The 19,116-nt window shown below is 38.2% G+C and overlaps 1 protein-coding gene and 1 pseudogene across 2 annotated transcripts; one reads left to right on the top strand and one right to left on the bottom strand.

Annotated features, from left to right (window-relative positions):
* Positions 1-150: 150 nt before the first annotated feature.
* LOC138832800 (nuclear transcription factor Y subunit beta pseudogene) lies at positions 151-5,498 on the bottom strand (annotated as a pseudogene).
* A 163-nt stretch (positions 5,499-5,661) lies between these two features.
* Zcchc9 (zinc finger CCHC-type containing 9) lies at positions 5,662-13,039 on the top strand. Of its 2 annotated transcripts, none has more exons than XM_070031165.1 (6): positions 5,662-5,750; positions 7,177-7,577; positions 9,168-9,318; positions 9,532-9,624; positions 11,524-11,592; positions 12,899-13,039. In XM_070031165.1, the coding sequence occupies exons 2-6, from the start codon at positions 7,203-7,205 to the stop codon at positions 13,015-13,017; spliced, it is 807 nt and encodes a 268-aa protein (XP_069887266.1). In that variant the 5' UTR covers positions 5,662-5,750; positions 7,177-7,202; the 3' UTR covers positions 13,018-13,039. The 2 variants fall into 2 exon arrangements, with proteins under 2 accessions (XP_069887266.1, XP_069887267.1); XM_070031166.1 differs by lacking the exon at positions 5,662-5,750 and adding an exon at positions 5,881-5,984.
* The last annotated feature ends 6,077 nt before the right edge of the window (positions 13,040-19,116 follow it).

Here is a 19,116-nt window from a genome sequence, read left to right as displayed (position 1 = left end):
AGAATTAACACCTCAATTAGTCAAGCTTCAGGAAGCTATATTATAACTACTGAATACACAGAGACATCTTTTCACAGTCATCACCCCCTCCTGTCTCTGTTCAGAACTGTACACTCACTCCACTCTGTACCATTCCACCATGTCTTCAGATCAGGAAAACTGAATGTGTTGAGTTCCAGAGATCTGTTGATAGGATGCTGTGCAAACCATGACATTCTGTTGCTGACTATCTGCAGTTAGTAAGAGCTGGTAACTGGTTAGTAAATGCCTCTTCCTCTGTGAGCTCCTCAGTCCATCTGTGGCTATGACTGCTCCACCAACGCCCTTCTCTCCTTTCATAGCCTCCCTGAATTTCTGAAGGTACAATTTCCAAGGCTCCACATAACTGGCGAAGGCTACAGTGGATATGGCAAAGAGAATATCCTCCCTGCTGATTGTCTTCTGCGTCTCTTGGCCTCTTTCACTTGCTACAAATGTTATAAAGCTGATGAACTTGCTTACACATTCTTGAACACATTCTTTGGCATCTTTTGCAATCTTTCCTGTTTGACGTATGACATTTTTCATTATCCTAGCCACATTTGCAATGGAAAGACAGATATCTTGTTCTCTGAATCTTTTTAAAAATATATATATATATATATAGTAAAGATACTGTACAGAGGGGTTACAGTTACATGAGCAAGGTAATGAGTCCATTTCCTATGGAGCATTGTTATACCCTCCTTTAGTTTTCCCCTACCATCCCTTTCCTCCCCAACTCCTCCCTCCCCTCTCCCACCGCACCCCCAAAGTGGTAAAATTCATTTTCAACATAGTGTCTTGTAGAACTCATTGTTACAATGGGTCATCCTGTATCCTTATTTCAGCATTTTGTTATTTCCCTTCCCCTCCACAAATTAGAAAATGTATATACAAGATGCAGGACACTGGAATCAAATATAGTAACAGCAGGAGTTGTACCATGGGGGAAGAACATACAAAGAAACAAAAAAATCACATAGTACATCATAAGTGCATTAAAAAGAACAGCAACAAAGATAAAACCTCTTGTGTCTCTATCTTGGGATTCATTTTGCTTAGCATTGGGTTATATGGTCATATATAGCTTTTGAAACTTTCTTTTGAACCATTCATATCTTCATGATCATGCGTACTGTCCTCAGTATCATCATGAGACTGAATAACTTGACTTCCTCTGATATAGTCAGCAGAAATCCCATGTTGAGAAACATCTGTTGATGAACCGTTGCTATCCGTGAAATACTGTCAGAACAGTGTTGTCAGTGGCACTTAAGAATGCCTCTCTAAAAAGATGGGTCAACCTCCAATGCAACTGTCGTTGGTTCCTGTCTCCAACTGGCTGTTTGGTTGGACAGAGCGTACATTTCTTTTTTGATAACATCACCCCTTCTGAACATATCTTTAGATACGTTCTGGGAATTTATATATTATAAATACATTCTTACATAGGCAAAATGATATAAGTAAATTTGTCATTGCAGATTTGTCTGTAAATAATTGGTAACAACCCAAATATGTACATGTTTCTGCTCCATATTCTCTCTTCTTCTCTTGTGTCTCCTATTGCAGGTATACTAGGCCTTTGGCATGATCTTTAAACTTCTGCAGCTTTTTCAGTATATTTTTTTCAGTTCTTCATACAGGATAATTTTTCTCAAACTTTCTTCATATTCACTGATTCTTTTTTTTCATTTTATTAAGCATATACAGTAAATTCTTTTTTTCAAGTACCACATTTAAAATTTAGAGCTCATTCTTTCTTGCATTTTCTAACTTTATATTAAAAGTTCTCATTTTTTCCTCCATTTTAAGCATTTTTGAATACTTTAAGTTATATTACTCATTACTTCCTTGAGCATAGTTTTAATAGATTCTGTGTGTGTATGTGTGTGCGTGTGTATGCACATGTGTGTGAGTGTGCTGGGGCTTGAACTCAGCTTGGGTCCTATCTCTGAACTTATTCACTCAAGGCTGGCATACTACTACCTGAGCCACACCTCCACTTCCAACTTTTTGCTGGTTAATTGGAAATAAGAATCTCAAGGACTTTCCTTTCCTTCCTAGGCCAGTTTTGAACTGCAATCCTCAGATCTCCACTCCTGAGTAGCTAGTGTTACAAAATAGATTCTTTAGTCTTTGTCAGGTAATTCCCCCTACAAGTCATCTTAGCGCTATCATCTGTTATTATTTTCTGAAAATGTTTTATATTTTCCTTGCATATTAAGGCAGCTGGGTGTTTATCCTGGACATTGTGGGTGTGTATTTTGTGTTGAATTCTGCATATTCCTCTAGAAAAAATAAGTAAATGCAGGTAATTCACTTGCTTAGCTTTGTGCTAAATAAAGGCTTTGAGCTTGTTGTTTTTTTTTTTTTAATTCCAGTCTTAGTTCTTTGCCTTACGCCTCTGAATATTTCCTGTGTATGTGCACTTCTGGCCCTGCCTGAGGCCTGAATGACATTCATACACAAAAGGATAGGATTTCTCTTTGTGGATCTCTTTCCTCAACATAACCTTCTCTCCAAGTATGGCTGCTGGATTCTTATTTTTCTAGTTTCCCTGACTGGAAAGATTATGTGTGTATGTGTAGGGGATAGGACTTTTAATTCCAATTTCAGCTATTTACCCCTTATGACTGTGGCCTACTATCAGGCCAACAACCAGACATGCTTAAGGTTAGTCGCAAATTACTTGTTTCTACAAATTCTGACTTCCCTCCACAACTGGCTATCTTTATTTATTTTTCTGAATCTGCAGGCAGTTGCTTTTTATATTCTGTCTAGAACTTTTACTGTCATTACAAAGATGATTGTAGAAAGTTTACATCATCTAAACATTTTATTTCTTTGAAACATAATCATGTATTGCCCATGCAAAAGCCTATAGTGACATAATTAAAAATATCTGGCAATGGTGAGATTTTCTGTAATACATGAGCATGTGTTTTGTAATTACTTCAAATGCTTTCTATCCTTTTTGGTGTACATAGTATGCTTTATTTATTTAAAATGGAATCATAACCCTTCATAATCAGTCCTTTGGATTTTCACTTAACATTTGCCTCATTTATATTTTGTTATGAAAATAACACATAGTATTTCAATATTTAAACGGAAAATTAATAAAAAAAAGACAGTCTCTTGAACTGTAAAGGTACAGCATCTCTTTCACTGGCAAGGATAGGTTATTAAAGTATATTTGAAAATGAGTTCAAGTGGACAAGCAACTCCTGCAGCATTTCAAAGTTTTATAACATAAAATCTTTGGAATGATGGCCCTATTTCTGATGAGCTGAATGAACCTGGATAAATTCCTCAGCTCCCTGAGCTTGTTTCTGCATTTTAAATTAAGAGCATACTACCATCTACCTCATAATATCCTATGAACTAATCAGGGAACTAATGTAAAGCACTAAACATAGCATCAGGGACCCACAAAATATTTAATAATAGTAGCCTTTCTCCCGAATCCAGAGGGATTCATCTTATGACCGACTTACTCATCTGCCCATCTTTATTTGGTGTACCTCCACTAAAACAAATTGAAGTGTTCCCACAATCTAAAATTCTGCAAATAATAAAAGGACAAGTTTTGCTTGAATGCGCCCTCTAGTGGCATATGTGGTGTTCAAGCACAGAGGAACCCATAAACCCCACACTAAGTTGAAATGTTGGTGCTTAGAACTTAAACCCACTGAATGAGATCATTACTGTATGAGAAGCATTCTCACATTACTTTGAAGAAGCTTATTGTTTTCAAAATCTGCATTACTGTTTCCGTCTTTAAATTTTTCTAGGATATTTGTGACATTCGCCATACTAAATCACAACATTTGATGGCACTGACTAATCTTTCTTATAAAAGAAAATCGGATACTTTCTAGTTTGCTATAAGTAAACCCAGAGTATTCTCCCTTAGCTAAAACCACACTATGGCACTAAGCAAAGACTCTGTACCAGGCAATTATGATACAATAAGTAACTTATTTCTCAATTCATTATGTAATTACAAATTTGAAAAGAGCTATCAGGAAGAATAAACTTCTGTAAGTGTACATCAGGCGATTGGTCAACTATGAGAGGAAGAAAATTTGAGAGTTTTCATGAGAATAAAATAATAGTAGCCTTAAAAAGTCAATTAAAAGAGAGTAGCACATAGAAAGGTCCTGAGGCTAGCAAAGTTCAGGTGGTAGAAATCAAAAGGTCTTTAAAAAGAGAGGGAACTTGTGCAGATGAGACTAGTAAAGTAGGCAGGGACTTAAAACCAAGCTAGAGAATTTGAGATCATGCCAAGAACAATGACAAACAATGGAAGAGTTTAAAGATGGATGGCAACAATCTGATTTGGCACTCTAATTTACATTTTCAAATGTTCAGTTGGAAGAGAAATTTAGGTAAGAAAAGAACATCTGCCCAGATTTCAGTTCCGTGGAAGCTTAAGATAATGGCAGGAGAGATTTTAAAAGAAAGAAGAGGGAGCATGGTGAGGAGAAAGGAGAGACACTGATGGCTCATGCCTGTAATACTAGATACTCAGAAGGCTGAGATGGGGAAGATTCAGCTTGAAGCCAACTAAGGGAAGAATAGTCTGAGAGACTCTATCTCCAATTTACTAGCAAAAATTCTGGAGGTGTGGCTCAAGTGGTAGAGTGTCAATCCATAGAGGGAGAAACCCAAGCAAGAGGCCTTGTTTAAAGCCCTGATACCAGATTTAAAAAAAAAAAAAAAAGCAACAAATTATGTACAAGCACGATATTGGGGAACTAGGAGCTATCACAGTGTGCCATTTTCTTACTAGTCAGTTATGGTATTGGGAAAGAACAATGGAGAGCTGAGGAGTAGGGATTTCCTTTAAAAATGTTCATTTTAGCCACAAGGTGAAACTTTGTTTTGGGCAGTACTTAAGTTTGAACACACTTAAGCCACGCCCAGCCTCCCCCCTCTCATTTTTGCTTCAGTTTTTGGACCAGGTGTTACATGTTTGCCTGGAACAGTGATCCTCCTACACACAGGCTGGGACTACACATCTGGTTGGTTGAAATGGGGACTTGATAACCTTTTGCCCAGGCCAGCCTCAAGGAGTAGCTGGTGGGCGCTTCAAAAAGGGGAAAACGGGGCGCGACAGAGTGGACAAAGAGTTGGGGCCTTCAGATAAGGCCATCTGGCCATGTGGATCTAACAGCTGGGATTGCAAGCCTGGTGGTAGTATTTCAAATGAATGGTCAACCAGACGAGGCACTTTTACCACATACACCAGACTGAGGCCCCAGAGACCCCCAGATTGTCATCAGTGGTCCATCCCCGCTGCCCTGTTCCCTGGCCTCTGCTCGGAGCGTCCTAAACACCCGCACGCAGCTCATTTCACTCGACTTGGTTAATCCAGCCTTCTCAGAACCCACTTCTAGGCCGTCTCCTACCAACCCTCCCAGCTGCCTCTGCCTCCAAGCGGCAAAACCACAGACGGAGCTCCTATCCATCCTTGACTCCACGGCTTCAAGTACGGGGTGACTCCACAAACGCGTGAAATCCAACCCTAGTCCACCAACCCGTAGGGAAACCCAAAGCCGACGGGTGGCGCCTACGCGGCGCCCGCCTGGGGCGGGGCCGCCGGAAGTGACGTATCGCAGGGACGACGTGCTTCCGGTCTCACGGCCAGCCCGCCTCCCTCCGAAGGGAGGGCTGGGCTGCTCTGCTCCGTCGACTCGGCTGCTCTGGAGGATTCGCGCGCGGTAAGGGAGGTCGTCTACCGGGGCCCTCGGCACCCTCGATGGGTGGGTTTCCTAGAGCTGGCGGAGACGGCCGCAGCCTGCCGGGTCGGCCGCCGGGCGGGCGGGCTTCCGCTCGTCAGCCTGGGCGCCCACTTCCCCTCGGGGCGGGCAGGCTTGTCAGCCCCGGACCGCGGCGAGAGCTGCCGGGACGGAGCGTCGCCGGCCGGGCCGCCTGGAAAAGACCGAACACTGCGGGTAATGATGCCCTCGTTCTCTGCGGAGGTAGCGTGGAAGTAACCGCAAACACTGTTAAAGGAGGGCCTCGGCGGCCCTCCTGTAAACCGCGTGGACGTGCGCGCTGTGCACGCCACGGCTGGCTGTGAACATGACGGTACGCCCTCTTGCCGTCCGTTGTGATCTCAAGCGTTCTCTTGTGCTTTGAAACATAATTAAAAGGAAGCAGTTGCAAATCGGTTAAAACCAGCTGGCTGCAAACAGCAGCCACCTTCGCTATTAGTAAGACAGCATCACCTGCCTGCTGACAACTTTTATATACCAGTTTACTGAAAAGTCTGCCAGGAAGACTTATAAAGATGAACTTCAGGTCACAAGAGTGGAGAACCCCTCCCACCCCGCACCCCCTGGGTCATGTGGATGTATGGTCGTGTGTGTGTATGTGTGTATGTGTACAGAATCATTAATTTGGGCGGACAGCCCTGGTAGTGGACAAGATATACTGAATGTCAGTTCACGTATCAGTTGATTTTAAGGGGTCTCAGAGGATAAGATCTCTGTACAGTTTTCTAGGTCGTTATGTTAAAATGGCAGGATGATTGGGAGAAAATAGCCTTGGGACTTTGAGGTAGGAAAATAAACAGCTTGGAAGACTGGATTTGAGGTGGGAAACAACTCCATTCACTGCATTGCTGTGTACTTTGTGACTTTGGAAATAACTCGATTTCTTAGCAAATTAACAATTTTAAGAAAGTATACATTCTCCCAATAACCCTCACCTTCACTAGCATTGCAACTTGTCTGGCAAATGCAAGATTTATGTTAGAGACATATCTATGTAGTATATCATAGAATTAAATATATATGTAAATGTCTGAATGAAATCAAATGTGTTTTAATAAATACAAGTTGGGTTTTTTGTTTTGTTTTTTTGTCGGTCATGGGCCTGAACTCTGGGACTGGGCACTGTCCCTCAGCTCTTCAGTTCAAGGCTAGCACGCTACCTCTTGAGCCACAGCACCACTTCTGGCTTTTTCTGCTTATGTGGTGCTGAGGAATCGAACCCCAGGCCTCATACATGCAAGACAAGCACTTTACCACTGAGCCACCTTCCCAGCCCCATAAATTTTTTAAAAAAGTTTAACATGGGCATATTTGATAACTAATACACCCAGTTGTTTTTTCATTGATAACCACCCCTGTTATCTTAAAGATTGTTGAGGAACCTCAGATGACATCATGACCAGGTGGGCAAGAGTTAGTACCACCCATAATAAGAGGCCCTTGTCTGCAACATCATGGGAAGACATGAAGAAGGGATCCTTGCAAGGAAGGAGCCAAAACCTTCCAAAACATCAACAACTTGAAGCCAGTAGACTGTCCCTTAAAAATGATACACACCAGGCCAAGCATAAAAAGAAAAAGGAGTATTTAAATGAAGATGTGAATGGATTCATGGAATACCTAAGACAGAATTCCCAGATGGTTCACAGTGGAGAGATAATAGCAACAGACAGCCAGGATGTAAGAGAAGAAATTGCAATTGCTTTAAAGAAAGACAATCGGCGTGAAGGAAGACGATTAAAAAGACAAGCAGCAAAGAAAAATGCAATGGTAAGTCATTGCTTCTACCTTGTTATTTATATAGTAAGATGGATTCTCATCCATTTACACATAAACACACATGCATATTTTAGTAGATGCTATCCTAGATTAATAAAACATCTTTAAAAGGGTTTGTACTTTTTTAGCACACATATATTTGATGTACTTTAGTTATCTTAACAGTACAGAGAAGATAGTATTGTTCCTATATTACAGAAAGGAAACACTAAAGTGCAGAAATGTTCAGTAACTTAGTGAAAGCCACTTGGTTGGTAACAGAGGTAAAATTTAAACTCAGTCTGTCTGACTTCAAAACCTGGAACTTGCTTGACATATTGGTACTTTGTACATGTCTGTATCCAAGCTATATTGGAGGCCGAAATCTAGGAGAGGTGAAGTCCAAGGCTTATCTGACAGAAAAGGTGTTATTCATGTGCAGTGCTTGTCTAGCAAGTACAAGGCCTCAAGTTCAAATTTCATTCTGCTAAAAAACTGCAGAAAAACATTTTACAAACTGCTAAGTATTATGTATGACTATATTGTTCAGTAGGGGAACAACAAAATGATGAGACATAGGACAAAAGGGGAGCCAATGCAACAGGAATACTCAGAAGACAATATGTTAGAAATAATCTGTACAACCGTGGGGAGGGTTGGGAGGAAAAATGGGAGAAAAATGAGGGAAGGGGTAACAAGTTTGACAAGAAATGTACTCATTACTTATGTAACTGTAACCCCTCTGTACATCTTTTGACAATAAAATTAAAACAAAAAATTTGTTTGCATAAATTAATATCACAAAGGGGCTTTATTGTGATATTTACAATATGTATAAAAAGTACTTTGAAGAAATTCACTCCATCTTATTACTCTTAACCACTCTACTGTCCTTTTTAACAGGTTTTGGTGGGTTTCATTGTGCTATTTTCATATATAAATAAAATGTACTTATATTCACAACATATCCACCTCATTTCCCCCTCCTCCTACCCTCTAGTCATTGTTCAAGTTTATATTAGAGCAAAATAATTCCTTTAAGTATTAGTTATTTCTTTAACATGTGTTGAGCATATATTCTAAAATAAAACCTCTTACTCAGTGTTGCTATGCATTAAGAGTACAAAAACAAAAAGGATATGCTTTTTTTGTTTTGAAATGTATCTTGTGATTTGAATCAGTTTAAATTAAAACATTTGTTCCAAATTCATTGAATTAAATGAATTTTATAGATGCAGATATTTTTAATTTAATAATTCTAAGCTATGTTCTATCCTCTACAGAAAGCTTTTTTCTGGTGTTGTATGTCCTTATTAATAAGATAAATAATCCATAGCCACTCAATTCATTTAAACAGTCGCCTCTACAAAGCCATGTATGACATTGTTTCTGAGATAAATGGATTTACAGGTTGGAAATTTTAAAAGCACTGATAAAAATGTTTAGAAATGTGTAAAGCATGTTTTTCCACATATTTCTACATACATTTCTTTTTACAAAGAACTTTAAAGTGAAAGTTTTATTAAAGGTACTATTAATAACAAGAACTGGTAACATCACTGTATAGTTTTCAATGTGTAAACTCACATTTTATTTTCTCAGGTGTGCTTCCATTGTAGAAAACCTGGCCATGGAGTTGCAGATTGCCCCGCTGCCCTTGAAAATCAAGATATGGGTACTGGAATATGTTATCGGTGTGGGTCCACAGAACATGAAATAACCAAGTGCAGAGCTAAAGTAGACCCGGCTCTGGGTATGTTCTCTTTGTTTCTTGTTTGGTTGGTGGGGAAAATGACACATAACCAACTGGACATTTTTTCTTTTTATAAGCATGCCAGTAAGATTCTGAAATTATATAAGGTTAAGTTTCAAATTAGGAAAAATACATGTATTCTATTTAGTGTATTTAAACATAGTATGAATTATATAACTTGTCATATTCATAAGGCACTGTTGATTTTTACAGGTGAGTTTCCATTTGCAAAATGTTTTGTTTGTGGGGAGATGGGCCACCTGTCCAGATCATGTCCTGATAATCCCAAAGGAGTCTATGCTGATGGTAAGTACTGTAATGCGACTTGGTATATTAATAAATTGGAACAAAACTAAGATGCATATTCCAAACTACTTGCTTCAGCATCATTTGTGAGTGTAAGGTATACATTTCTACATTTAAATGTAACAGAAGCAGAAGGATTATATCTCAAACTAATACAAGATTTAAAAGGTATTTAGTTGTAGGACTTTAGTTTGTGGGACTTGACCATTATTAAGCTTGTGTTTCATTATCTATAAACTGGAGATGCAAAAACAAATAGGATGCCTATTTATTTTCAAATTTTTATCTTAGCATTGTGAGTTCCATATAGTAGATAGGTTTTCCCTTTTTGAGAGGTACATGGAATGATGCTACATGTAATAATAGTATTTAGTATTTAATGAACCATGGTATTTACCTATTAGAAGGGTTAAACTATATTATTCCAGTGTCTAGTCTATTTTCCTATGGCATGGAAGACAATAAAGAGCCCTTAGGCTTAGAAATTTTCTAATGAGCCAAAATGATACTGCATGATTAAAGTATATTAAAAAATGAAATAGGCAAGAGGTGTGAGAATTCAGCCAGATTTGTATCTGTAGGGTCATTTTTTTGACAGAGTCACTTAGCATTATAAGCATGATTATGACAATATCTGACCATTACATAATTGTGTTTGACCATTAGATGAAAGACTTGTAATAGGAACTATGTGTGTTATTCAAAATCCTGGAACATTGCTTAAAGCAGAAACATGGTTATTTTCATTAGATTTACAGCACCCTAATGCTAATATGAAAGGTTCTGAAGCAAAAATTACTTTAACTCCTTTTATAATGCTCACTTCCATTTGACATTTATAATATAACGGTGGTAGTTCCTAACTTTTTTTTGGGGGGGGGGGAGGCGTAGATAGGTGGTCATTGACTATCTTAGAGTCTGATGAAATTTTTAGCCAACTTCAAAAACATTCATCTGAGCCAAATACTAAGATTACACTTGTAATCCTAAGCTACTTGGAAGGCTGAGAATTAAGGCCAGCCTAAGCAGAAAAGTTCTCAACAGGCACATCTGTGTTATCCTAAGCTCTGTGTGAGGCTGAAATTTAGGGGGTTGAGGTTCTAGGCCTGACCCAGCCAAAAAGTCTGAAAGATTCTACCTCCATGCTTCCTTCAAAGTATATGGAGTCATCTACCAGTGACTATCACTAATCCTTGCCTGCAATAGGCAGATCATAGCTGAAGTATGTGTCTGAGTGGGGAAACTATCACATAAAACAGGGCTGGGGGCAAGGTTCACATGGTAAGCATCAGGCTAATAATCAGAAAGGTCTGAGTAAATACTAGTTACCACAAAAACAAAACAAACAAAAAGCACCTGCACTCAGATTTTGTTTGCAAGGTAAGGGTACCCTTATCTGGTCAAACATGGTTAAAATTCAAATGACTGTTTCATAGCTTTTGGATATGTACATCTCTCATTTTCACTTGTCCCCTAAGGGCCAGGTACAAAGAACTGTGGCTTGGTAACATTAGCACTTAGTGATTGAACACATGCCTCCTACTATATCTCTTTTCCACTTCTCCCCTAAAGACTAGGTATCAGAAGCAGTGGATTGGAAAAGAGCACTTAGTGAAATGAGAGAAACAAAGAATGAATTAAGAGGAATAGTGGCACATACCTCTAACCCAGCACTGGGGAGGCTGAGGCAGGCCAGCTTGCCAGCATGGGTTACATAGTGAGACTGACTCAAAAAAGGGAAATAGTGACACCTACCTACCCACTTAGCTTCCTGTCTTCAGCCACCTTTACAGCTTCAGGGATGTAAGGATCAAGTGAGATACAAAAGTGCTTTGAGATACTACAAGCCCTGTCTGTGTAAGTGTAAGGTCCAGTTCAATGACTTTGTTCTTTTACTAGGTGGTGGCTGCAAACTCTGTGGCTCTGTGGAACATTTTAAGAAAGATTGCCCTGAGGGTCAGAATCCAGGTGAGTCTATAGCCCTCAATCTAGAAAGGATAAGGGAGGTATTCCTCTGTATTTTTGTTGCATTTTATTAATAAGTCAGAGACACTGTTTATTAAAGATAACTGTTTTCTTCCCCTGCCAATGTCTTAATTACTTTTGTGTCAGCAGTAGACATAGAACTGAGTAATTGAGCATTAGCTATAATTTTCAGGAAGAAGTATGTGTAAACATACATATACATATACATATATATATATATATACACACACACACATATTTACATATATATGATCAGTAAACCATAGATGTCTTGTTTTATACTGCATCTTCTAAGCTTTTAAAATTTACTAATGAATTTATATTAGAACATAATTCTGTAAGTAATTATTTACAGAAAAAAATTGATGTACCAAGAGAAAAATCAAAATATGAACTTTCCACGTTTGGAGGATTGGGTTTCCTCATATATGCCTTGCTTTGTGTGTGCTTAAATAATTCAAAGTTAATTGTAAAAACTGCCATAATTATTAAAAATGTGTTATCAACACAGCATCTGGCTAGTTAGTTTCTTCTTAGTAAAATACAAGCCTGATTATCAAAAACCTCATATTTGAAACAGCAAATTTATTTCCTTTTGAGAAAAGGAAAGATGATTATTTCATAGTTCTCCTGATGATAATCATGCATTAAAGGAAGCAGGACAGCGGACAGCAAGGTGGTCCTGTCGTACTTCTTAGGGAAATGTACTCTTCTTTTACTTCAGCAGTCTGCCTGTTCTTATTTCCTATCCCTAACATTTAAATTTTAAAACGAAGAGTTCTTATTTATAATCTTGTCTAGAAGATAGTCTCTGCCACCCTGTAGGCAGTAAGATTGAAATGATGAAGTGGGATTTGAATTCTCCCTCCTGGGAGGATTGCCACTTCCCAAATAACAAGACTGACAAGCAGATGTTGTATAATTTCACAGGTGGAATCTTGTGCATTTAAAACTGATGTTTCATAAGTCTTGATGTTTACAGACTTTCAGAATTCATTGGCTCTGTAATGATGAACTCTGGGAAAGAATGAAAGAGCTTTCTCATCAGTTTGTGCATTGCAAAGTAGTTGCTGCATTTCCCTAATTGGGAGGAGAAATTGCCTGTGGTACTCTAAAATCAAGGGTTATAATCAATTACAGAATTGCTCACTTTCCTTTAGTGATGGAGTTTTTCCTCCTTGTGATTATTCATGTCAAAACTAGTTCCTTTGCTAAAGCAATACTGATCTAAGGACCATGCATTTGATTACTGTTTTGTCTTATTTCCTAACTTTCCTATTCCCTACAGATCGAATGGTCACAGTTGGTCGCTGGGCAAAGGGGATGAGTGCAGACTATGAAGAAATTTTGGATATGCCTAAACCACAGAAACCTAAAACAAAAATACCAAAGGTCGTTAATTTTTAATAAAGATTGATACTATTGTTAATTGCCACCTCATTGTTACTTTCCAAACTGGACCTGCTTTACAGCTCCCTTAAAAACAAGTTTGTATTGTAGATATCAGAGTTCATCAAGGAGTACTTCTATACTGTTTAGAAAAAAAAAAACAAATATCTGAAGAAATGTATAAATGATGACATTGTATTCTCTAAAAGTTTTTTTTCTTTGTTTTTTGGAGACAAGAGTCTCACAAAGGTAGTCCAGGTTGGCCTGGAATTGGGCTGCCTCAGCCTCCCAAGTGCTGAGATGTGTCACAATGCCCAACAAAAAGCATACTTTATGGAACAGAACTTAGGCATAGCTAAGTCAGTATCTGCCTGATTGTAATCATCATATTTTTTAAATGAAATTTTACATTACAGTGAATTAACCCTTAAAGAACACTGCTTTTATTTCTTAATGGATATTTTTGGTTATGTTGTTTTCTGGATCCAGCACTCAGTCTATTATTAAAGAAACTTATTTATAAGTTGTCACATTTATTTTTTTACTGTCAAATAAAAGAATATTTTTTATTTGTTTTTCTGATACCTTGATTCTGGACTGAAGTAGCTATTGTTCTCTAGTATCCTTACCACAGACTCTTTAGACATGAGGTATTTTGTGAATCCTAGATGGGCATAAATTAGGATCTGATTAGTTACTTAGTTTTTATATAAAGCATTAAAATTACTAGTGTTAATACTGAAGAATCTGTCAATTTCACAACAGCTCTTTTTTGCCTTTGATTTTCAGGAGAAGCTCTAGCCAAAATTCAGTGTGCAGTTTTTAGGCAGAATAATGTCACATAACAGATTGTACATCAAACTTACTAGCATTTTGTTCACATGTTTTAGATGAGTCAGAGTGAGATGAAAGTATCACCATAATAGAGTTAGAACACTAATCAGAGACCCATTAGCTTCTTTGTCTGATTTGATGAATACATGCATACTTAATACATATATTTCACCAGGCTTGACGCTACCATTGTACTGAATAATGGAATGACTCTGGTGGTTTGTGCATTTCATTTGAAATTCTACCTGATTGAATCCATTTGTAACTGAAGGAAACAGCTGTGATTAGTTACTGATGCCTCAAAAGCAAAATATTTACCAAATAAGAAAAGAAACACTTCTCTGTTTTCATGTCTGTACAACTCAACAGTTCTAATCTTAATAGGAGCTGTTCTTTTCTTTTCAGTGTAAGAGGAAAACATGACAAAATACTCATCATCACACAGCTTAACCAAATGAGTACCACTTAAAGGGAATTGTATAAGCCATGGGGCTTGAGAAGGACAGAAAAGCTGCCTTACTCATTTTAGTCTGAACACACCCAGACTTCACTGCCTATAAAAGCTGAATGTTCTTGGAGGGTGCAAGAGAAATGTATGCTTTTGAACAGTTGTTAGTGAAGACACGCTAGTGCTTTTGTCTACCTTGAATCACTTTATTTGCATTTTGATCTATAAATTAGGGAGCAAGAGTGTTAGAAATAAGTTGCAAGTATGAATGTAGTATTTAAAAAAATGCCTACAAAAGTACTAGAGGCAGAGACCCAGAGTGATAGTGTGTTTCTTGAACAAAAGATGTTGGATATTTTTCTTAATGCCAAAGAGGACTGGGAGCATAGGTTGAATGGTAGAGTGCCTGTCTAGCAGTTTCAAGGCCCTGAGTTCAAACCTCTGTACTGCCACACACATAGGCACAGAATGCCAAAGAGGAAAGCTAATTTTTTATTTTCCAACTGTATAATGTGTTTCTGGAACTCTTATGCATTGGGGTTATGGTTGACCATACAAAAGAAAGCCACCTACAGAGGGTTGAAGAGTGGAAGGGGAGCTTCTGGAATATCAGAAAGGATATTGTATTCTTAAAGATAATCTACCTTGCACGCACTCTATTTTCAGAGCTTGTACCTACTTCTTGCCAGCTTCTCTCCCTTTTCTGGTTTCTAGTCCTAATATCCCATCTTCCAGTCCCATCTTCTTGCCTGCTGCCAGATGTTCCTACTGAACACTGCAAATTCAGAATGTCTTTAAACAATCTCTTCCCTGGAGGAGGTTGGGAGAGGAACATGACTAGATCCCTGTCATTTTTCCCCACCATTTTTTTTCTTACCACCATTAATATTGTAAACCACAAGCCTTAAGTTGTTCTCTTAGCATCCTTCACCCCTTGCAGCTACCCCCACCTTATTTACCTTAGACATCTGATTTACAGTCAGCTTCGTAGTCGTTCCACAACCAGTCTCATAGAAAGTAGAAGCTCTTCATTACTCCAGTAGGTGTACATTCCCATAGTTTAATAATTCTCTATAATGATTATAATATTTCTCTTTAACTGTTAGCTGTATAACTAGCACCATGTATTTATTTGTCCCACCCCCATCAGTTTTAGGTAAACTGAAGGCCAGAATTTAGGCCTTTGGTCATTATTATATTCCCAGAAGTGCTCAGCATATACAAAATATACACATTTATCAAAGGAATGAATTAAATAAGTGATAATAAAAAGGAACTAATGAATGGTGCAAGTCACCATACTTTAAAGTGGCTAACCTGGGTTCTGAGGAAAAAGTTTATAAGGTAAAATGACAAAGAAACCCAAAACCAGTGGAGAAAAACCATCTCTGAAGAAAGAAGAATTTGCCACAGCCTCTAAGAAGGAAATGAATTTGTTACATTCAGTGAACAAATAAATGAACATGGCTGAGGCATGGAGAGGGAGGGGCCTAATTGAAGCTATTGTAACCACTCAAAAGTAGGGCCTTTACCCTTAACCTTCCACTAACACTCCTAGACAGAAGGAAAGTGCAAAGTCACATTCCAAATTTGGAAACCCACTGGAAAGTTGGGTTGTTTGAACAGCTACTGAAAATCCCTCCTTTACAGTGAGCTTTTCATTTACTCTCATTGTGTCTTTAATTCCAAGTCAGTTTGTCACCCTCACCCACAAACAGTCCATTCCTCGCTCCCACCTTCCCCAGCCCCTAAGTCACTTTCTATTTCTGTGGCCGTGCCTTGTAGACTACATAAATGTAGACGTGCTGTCTTTGGGGTTGACTCCTTCACTTAGCATACATCTCCATGCATGAGAGTTTCACTTTGTCCACATCCGTGGCAATGCTAGTGATTGCCCCTCCTTTTTATATATCACCTTTGAAGACATGTTTATTATATTTTCTTACATCTAACAAGCGAGTTCTGTTGTTTATTATGGAATTGTAAGTTCTTTAACCTGTATCTGATTCCTTTATTAGAATTGAGATTTGCAAATGCTTGCTTGCTTGCTTCTCTCTTTCTCTCTCTCTCCCTTTCTTTCTTTCTTTCTCTCTCTCCCTTTCTTTCTCTTTCTTTCTTTCTTTCCTTCTTTCCTTCTTTCTTTCTTTCTTTCCTTCTTTCCTTCTTTCCTTCCTTCTTTCTTTCTTTCTTTCTTTCTTTCTTTCTTTCTTTCCTTCTTTCCTTCTTTCTTTCTTTCTTTCTTTCTTTCTTTCCTTCTTTCTTTCTTTCCTTCTTTCTTTCTTTCTTTCTTTCTTTCTTTCTTTCTTTCTTTCTTTCTTTCTTTCTTTCTTTCTTTCTTTCTTTCTTTCTTTCTTTCTTTCTTTCTTTCTTTCTTTCTTTTCTTTCTTTCTGCCAGTCATGGATCTTGAACTCTGGGCGCTGTCTCTGAGCTCTTCATCTTAAAGTAAGTGCTCTACCACTTGAGCCACAGCACCACTTCCGGTTTCTAATGGTTAGTTGGAGATAAGAGTCTCATGGACTTTGCTGCCTGGACTGGCTTTGAACCATGATCCTCAGTTCTCAGCCTCCTGAGTAGCTAGGATTATAGGCAAGAGCCACCTGTGCCCGGCTGTTTTCTTTCATTTTGAGAACACAAAATGAAAGACACAAAAGTTTTACATTTTAATGGAGTTCAATTTATATTTTTTCTTTCAATTCTTATGATTTTAGTGTTATATCTAAGAAACCATCAACAAAGTAATGAGATTTAGATTCATGTATTTTTCTTGTTTTATTTTTTACATCTTGTGCTTATGTCTATAATTGAATTTTAGTTCATTTTTTGTATATGACTTGAGGTAAGGATCTGACATCATTCTTTGCAAGTGGATGTACACTTATTTCTGCACTGTGATTGAACATTTTAGATTTTTCCTTTGCATGGTGTTCTTTTTATTGACTGATCATAAACATAATGTGATTTTTGGACATTGATTTCTATTCTATTTTTACATGTGAACCCTTATGGCTGCACCACACCGTTTAATAACTGTAGCTTTGTAGTTGGTTTTGAAATCAGGAAATGTGAGGTTTACAATTTTATTATTGTCCAACTTGTTCTGGATTTTCTGAGTCCCATGCTCTGTGTGTGTGTGTGTGTGTGTGTGTGTGCGCGCGCGCCATGAATCAAGAATGAGTCAAGCAGAAAAGGTCAGATAATGTGATGCTAGGAAAATGAACCCTTAGATACGTATTTAAATGTGTTTTTTTTTCTTTTTGTCTCCAAGCTTTTATGCTCCAGCATCTAGCTCTAGCTACCACTTGAGCCACAGCTCAACTTCCGGCTTTTTGGTGGTTAATTGGGGATAAGAGCTCATAGACTTTCTTCCTTGGGCTGACTTCAAACCATGATCCTCATAGCTCATCCTCCTGAATAGCTATGATTACAGGTGTGAGCCTCTGGCATTGGGCCCCCATGTAAGTCTTATGATGAAGATCAGCTCATCAATTTCTGAACAATTTGACAGGGATTTTGATATCAATTTTGATAGGGATTGAATTGAACTTGTCAAGAGAAAGGCAGGAAATGATACTTTTCATGGAGGCAGGGATGGCAAGTGGAAGAGTATTTCTGAGCAATAGTCATATGTGCCACATCGACTCCTGTAGGTCATTATGAGACTAGGCTTTTCCTCTGTTATACACGTGGGCTAGAAGGTTAGCCTACTACTGTTTTGCAAATACGGGCAAAAGCCATGAGAATTTTGGTTCAGAAACAAAGGACTTTGTTAGCTCAAGTGTCAGCCTATTTATTTTACTTTCCTTTCTTTCCCAAGACCTATGAAGATGACGAAATAGGCCCAGGTGGATACTACATATCATAGGGTTATGTCCCAGGAGCTAAAATGTTTTGAACAAGTACTAAGCACCATAGTCAATAGCAAATAAGAGAGCCTCATTGCCCCCTGACCTCCTCTCCCCCGCCTCCCCGCACCCTCCCACCCACATCCCCCACCCCGGCCTCACACTCAACAGGTAGAGCTTCACTGTGAGGCCATACTGTGCTCACCTTGACCTAGTGCTCAGAGTTAGGACATGGTAAGTTTTGCCATCTGGCACACTCAGCAAGAATGTGCTGTGTAAGATTACTGAGCACCCTCATTTCAAATACTACATCACTTTCAAATGTGAGAAGTCACTTATAAGTAGATTTAATATGCCTCACATTAATAATTTATCACAATCCATAACACTCCTTCATCTATATCTTCTCAATGTATACTTTCAAACTAACCCCAAAACTATGAAAGTAAAAATTTTCAAAGCTATTTCTAAAATATGCTGTAAGAAACATGAGCAAAACCACATGATGGGAGAAGCATATTCCAGGTTATTTAAGTTTTATTAAGAGTCTTTATTTCCTACAGGTGTTTGAGTATAAGAATACTCTATGCTGATTTTCACATTGATTTTCTTGAGTTTTGCTACAATAAAGATGATAGAAAAAAATGGATATAGACAGCAACTTGTTTGTATTAGAGCCAGGAAGAATTAATAAGGATGAACCTCTGTTCTTAATCAAAAAGCTTTCAGTCCTTTTAGAAGCACTTGAAAACTCTTTCCATCAAAAAGGCATGGAATCGTAAGTATTTTTAAAGGTACTTTGACACTCCAGAGGAAAATATACACTTGATTTTACTTTGCTGTTCTCTTGTCCTTAGCTTCCAGGTCCTGAGTGTTGATAAACTAGCTTAGCTGTTTGTTCTTAGAGCAACCACATTTGCTTACGTGCACTAATGACAGGTCTTTAATTCAACTGTCTTTAATTACATTTCATTCTGTTACAATCTCAAGAG

The sequence above is a fragment of the Dipodomys merriami genome, unplaced genomic scaffold, assembly GCF_024711535.1.
Source record: "Dipodomys merriami isolate MVZ:Mamm:240054 unplaced genomic scaffold, mDipMer1.0.p SCAF_20, whole genome shotgun sequence".
Classification (NCBI taxonomy): domain Eukaryota; kingdom Metazoa; phylum Chordata; class Mammalia; order Rodentia; family Heteromyidae; genus Dipodomys; species Dipodomys merriami.
Note: the sequence above shows the minus strand (reverse complement) of the source record. Positions and strands in the feature narration are given on the sequence as shown.